The 5,134-nt window shown below is 45.5% G+C and overlaps 1 protein-coding gene across 3 annotated transcripts in view; it reads right to left on the bottom strand.

Moving 5' to 3' along the window:
• Helz (helicase with zinc finger) overlaps positions 1 to 5,134 on the bottom strand; it is a 142,876-nt gene that overhangs the window by 22,137 nt on the left and 115,605 nt on the right. For all 3 annotated transcript variants that reach the window (XM_055592127.1, XM_055592129.1, XM_055592128.1), the window contains 2 exons: positions 1,508 to 2,081; positions 877 to 1,111 (listed from right to left, as the gene is read on the bottom strand). In XM_055592127.1, coding sequence (XP_055448102.1) covers positions 877 to 1,111; positions 1,508 to 2,081 — 809 coding nt within the window. The remainder of the gene's footprint in view (positions 1 to 876; positions 1,112 to 1,507; positions 2,082 to 5,134) is intronic.

Below are 5,134 nucleotides of genomic sequence, written 5' to 3'. Positions count from 1 at the left end.
TAAATAAATAAATAAATAAATAAATAAATAAATAAATAAATAAATAAGTGGATAAATAAATAAATAAATAGATAGATAAATTGCGGGAGAGATAGCTCACAAGTTCAGAACACTGGAGCTTTTACAGAGGACCCAGGCTCAGGTCTCAACACCCACGGGGTAGCTAGCTTACAACCACCTGAACTTCAAATCTAGTGGAGCCAATGTCCTCTTCTGGCTTCCTCAGGCTCCAGGCATGCAGAGTCCACAGACTGTACATGCAAACAAAATACTCATGCACATGAAATTTAAAAAAAAAACAAAAAACAAAAAGTTGTATGCCCTAAAAATAGAAATAAATATTAACGTAAAACAAAACACAAAACCAAACAAACAACTTTAAGGGCCATAGTGACAGTGGGTGTTTTCAGACAGGATGAGGAAGCAGTTCATAGCAGTCACATGATGCTGGCCAGAAATACACTCAGAGTTACCCTAGTACCCTCAGAACAACTTTAGCTCCAGAAAGGCAGACATCTACCCTCCTTGATAAAAAATTAATAATAAGCTTTAATCACAAATTTACTTCTGTCCTCATCATTCTTTTATTTACTAAGAAAACAAACAATAAAATATCCAGTCCCACTAATGGCTTTGTGTCTTTTTCATAACAGACTGTAAAGCAAGGGCTAAAGTTGTAGATTATGTAGGCCCAAATTAGCATGAGTGATTTCTAAGTTCTCCATATTTTATGATCAATTGAGAGAACTTTTGGTATCTGTCAACAAGGCCAGCACTAGTTATTTGAGACCGTGCTCCAACTGAAAGCTAAAGGGCTCCAGTGAGGCAGAAAACACACAGGTCGTGTTCAGGGCTGGCTCCGGTCGGCTGGAGTACCTTGAGAATGTTGTCTCGGCTTCGTCGTCAGCCCTGCTGGTGAGTTTCCACTCCGCTCTCCCTGGCGGCTGGGGGAGGCCGATGGGTGGCTGGGGCAGCTGCGGGAGGTGAGGATGGTGAGGGAGTGAGTACGGGACGCTGCCCTGGCTGAGACAGGCATGGTGCTCACCCCACCGCGGCAGCCGCGCCTGCTGCCGCCTCAGTGTCTCCAGGGCTGCACTTCCGTGGACTCCATCTGCAGGAAGACGCAGATGTGAAAATGGTTTTTGACCATCTAGGGCTGCTTCAAGTTAATTTCTGCAAAGACTTCACACCCAGATTTCCTCCACAAAGACAAAGAAATAGCTACAATTTGGTTGGGTAAGAGTGAACCTCCCACAGCCCAGAGCTATGGTGCTGACTCTCCCTCCTTTGTGACGGTGTCAATGATGTCAACTGGATACTTATTATACACATATGTACATATAGCACTTGAAGCCAAATTTTATTTTTATACCCACTGGTAGGGTTTTCTGGCATTATCTGAAGACATGAGTCAATCCTGGCCTAAAGTAACATTACACAGGACATGCTATCTTCCGCATGTAACCCGGGAACTCTTCACATCTGACATCCCGACAGGCAAGCTTACCCACAGCTTCTCCTACAGGCAATCCCGGGGAGCTCTCGTCAACAAAGTTGTTCAAAGGGGACGCCAGGATGGGGCCAGGCTGAGTGATGGCTCTCAGTGGACTGTGGCCATCAGGCAGCACGGGAGGTGGCTGCTGCTCGGGAGCCACAGCCTCTGTGGCAGGAGGAGTCTGTGGTCGGTGAGCAACTGCATTACTGAAAAACGCACTGGAGGGCCCCGCCTGAAGTGCAGGAGAGAGCTGAGGCGGTGGCTGCAGGGCCTGCGGAGGGGCCTGGCTTTGCTGCTGGACCACCTGATTTGGCTGAGGTGCCACCTGATTTGGTTGGTCAGGTAAATTATTCTGCTGCTGATTTAACAAGGTGTGCTGCTGGGGGATGGGAAATGGCGGCCTGGGTAGCTGAGGAAGGGGATGAAAATGGCGGCTAGGGATTGCATACTGTGCGTGAGGAGCAGGAAGAGGAAGATTAATGTGTCTTGGGTTGAGATTATCTTTTCGAGGAAATTTGGTATTGGAATAGACAACGCCGGGACGGGTTTCGGGACTTCTGTTCTGTGGATTTGATTCCAAATCAACCTGGAGGAGAAAAGAAAAGGGGTGGGGAGCATTTTTAACTGCAGAAAAGCCAAGTTTGGTGGCTTGTCACCCTTTCCCAACCACACCCCACTCAGAGGCTGTACTGTGCTCTTCAGTAGCACGGGATGTGCCCGGTATAGACCCAGCCACCTTCTGACAGTCAAGTAGGAGCATATTCTTACAAATTAAAAAAGATGACAGAGCAAATACGGCACAATAAATCAGAATCTGAATAAAAGCTGCTACCGTTTTCCTAGAATGACCACTCTAATTCCTGTTACACTATTTTCAATTTCAGTTTTCCCTCAGAAATAGAACCATTAATTTCCTTCAGATATAAATCAATAAAACGTGCTCTTTCCCGCTGATTATATTGTTTTGATATATCTAAACTATTTCTCCAAACAAATCAACATTAATAAAAACTGTATCTCTGACAACTTTCAAATGAAAAAAAAAACAAAAAAACAAACAAATAAAAAAAAAAAAAAACAGGTACCATGACACCTTTGTAGAACTTGTAACGGCAGCTGACTTTTGTCATTAAGTAGTTTGATAGTCTTTCTCTTTAATGTTTGTGGAGAACCTAGTAAGTGTATTGTGACTGATTCTGAAAATTAAATGGCAACAGTAAGATTCGGTCTACACTCTCAAGAGCTTAGAGCAGGAGCTACACACTCGGCCCACTGACTCTATCTCCAGCATCCTGAACGTTTGTAAATAAGGCCTTCCGGGAAGATAGACATTCAGTCGGTCACATATTATCCATGGCTCCTTCTGCACTACAGTGGCAGAGCTGAACAGCAGCAACATACACTGTATGGATGTGAAGCCTAAGAGTTATTATCTAGGGCCAGGAGTGGTGGTAACACACCTTTCATCCCAGTACTTGGGAGACAGAGGCAGGCAAATCGCATGAGTTCAAGGACAGCCTGGTCTACAAAGTCCAGGACAGCTAAGGCTGGTTACACAGAGAAACCCTGTCTCAAAAAACCAAAAACCAAAACCAAAAACAAGAGTCCAGCGGAGGTTATATGCAAACACATGAGACACTGAAACGAGGGAGCTATAGGGAGATACTAAGAAATGTAAAGAAGGCTTTAGAAAAGCAATGGCGTATGAGCTGAACATTCCAAAAAAGGCTGGGATGCTCCCAGGAAAGAACGGCGTTCTAACAAACACAGCAGCTTATTGTAAGGTTGGGAGAACAGCTGCATAGAAAATGTGGGGTTCACAGAGCTAGAACTTCACTTCTTTACATGGTGGTTTCCCATTCTTGACATCAATTACACAGACCCCACTGATCTTTGGAGAAGCACCAAAGGAAGGGTTTGAAGTTGAAGAGCATGGTTGTCTTAAAATGCAAGTTTGACTGTAAGTGTTGATAGAGTCAAAAACAAACCAATATGTAAAGTGACACATGTTCTCTTCCAGCTGTTAAAGCACTCCACAAAATGTTATGTGTCACCTTGTAAGTTTCAGTGCTAAAATGGTGGGTGAGAATTGCAGGGTGCTTGCTCAGCCAAAGCCTGTGAAGCTGGACAGGGTACCCGAGAAAACAGCTGAATGAGGGAGAAGCTTGGATCCTGATTTGCGCTAGAAATACTGTCCAAGCCCTTGCAATCAGTTACAATGCCAATCAAGAACAGTCGCACCTCGCCACTCAGACCTTCACTCAGGCCCTTGAGATCGCTGGCTGTGTGTGCGGTCAGTAAGTTATCGGGCCTGGCCTTCCCAAGTAGTAGCGATACCTGCTGTTCACACCTCAGAGCCCAACTGAGGCTCTTCATAAGCAAACTTTCCTCCTGTGACTCATAATCTTATGGACCATCTTAAGCTACATCAGCCAGGGACAAAACTCTCTCCACAAGACACTACTGGGATGCACACTCTGACTACAAACATGAGGCTCTGGTTACATGTCATGGTTGTCTATGGCTAAACTGCTGTTTTAATTGAATCCAGCACTTGTGACTTTGATACGGACAGGGAGCTCGTGACCACAATACTCTATGATCTTGAAATGAGAGGGGATTGCAGAGAGAGCGAAGGTGGTGTGTGCTCGAGAATGCTGTGGAGGGAGAAAAATGGCACTTTAGGAACGTGCAGCGGAAGCAGCAGTAGCAGATGTAGTTGAGGCAGCTTGGTTCTAGGTGCTAGTTCTAGCACCATCAAAATTAAAGACTCAAGATAGCCAAGTGTCAGTCAGGGCACTGTCTTTAAATTTCTGTTATTAATCTTCTGTTAGAAGACAAGGTTACCTGGAAGCTATGCTTCACTTTCTTTATATCCTGATGCTTTGCCCAAGAAACAAGAAAAAAGAACCACGAGCTCTATTAATTCAGTGCCTTAGTATTAAGAGGCACAGGACAGGAGGGGATTTGGGTGGCAGTGGCCGCTGTAGACCCCTATTGCTAGGTTTACTTTCTCTGCAATGTGGCCCTCCCTTGATCAGGAAGCTCCCTGACTGTCTCACTCATACCACAGACCCTTCTACCACCTCTTGTTCAGGGATGCTCCTGGGATACCTGTGACTGGAGGACAGAGGAGCTGCTCAGGCAGAGGCTGGAGATCCAAATTGGAAGTGCTTATCAAGAAGCGGGCACTTAAAGACACAACTCAGACCTGTTTAGAGCCATCAACCAGAGACTTCTAAGAGAAGTGGGACCAAACAGAACTCTGGGAAATCACAACATGAAGACTAGGGTCATGAGGAGAAGTGAGATGGGAATATATTTTTAAAAGACAAAAGGTCATGTAACAGAGAGTTGTAGGGAGAAGAAATGTTCTTAAAGAAAATAACAGAAGACAGGCACATGCGTTTAATCCCAGCACTTGAGAGGCAGAGGCAGGTAGATCTCTGAGTTTGAGGCCAGCCTGGTCCACAAAGCAAGCCTAGGACAGCTAAGGCTACACAGAGAAACCCTGTCTCAAAAAGGGTGAGAGGGAGGGATAGAAGGAGGGAGGGAGGGAGGGAGGGAGGGAGGGAGGGAGGGAGGAAGGAAGGAAGGAAGGAAGGAAGGAAGGAAGGAAGGAAGGAAGGAAGGAAGGAA

The sequence above is a fragment of the Psammomys obesus genome, unplaced genomic scaffold (assembly GCF_907164565.1).
Source record: "Psammomys obesus unplaced genomic scaffold, mPsaObe1.curated_primary_1811, whole genome shotgun sequence".
Taxonomy (NCBI): Eukaryota; Metazoa; Chordata; class Mammalia; order Rodentia; family Muridae; genus Psammomys; species Psammomys obesus.
This window is presented reverse-complemented; position numbering and strand designations above follow the sequence as displayed.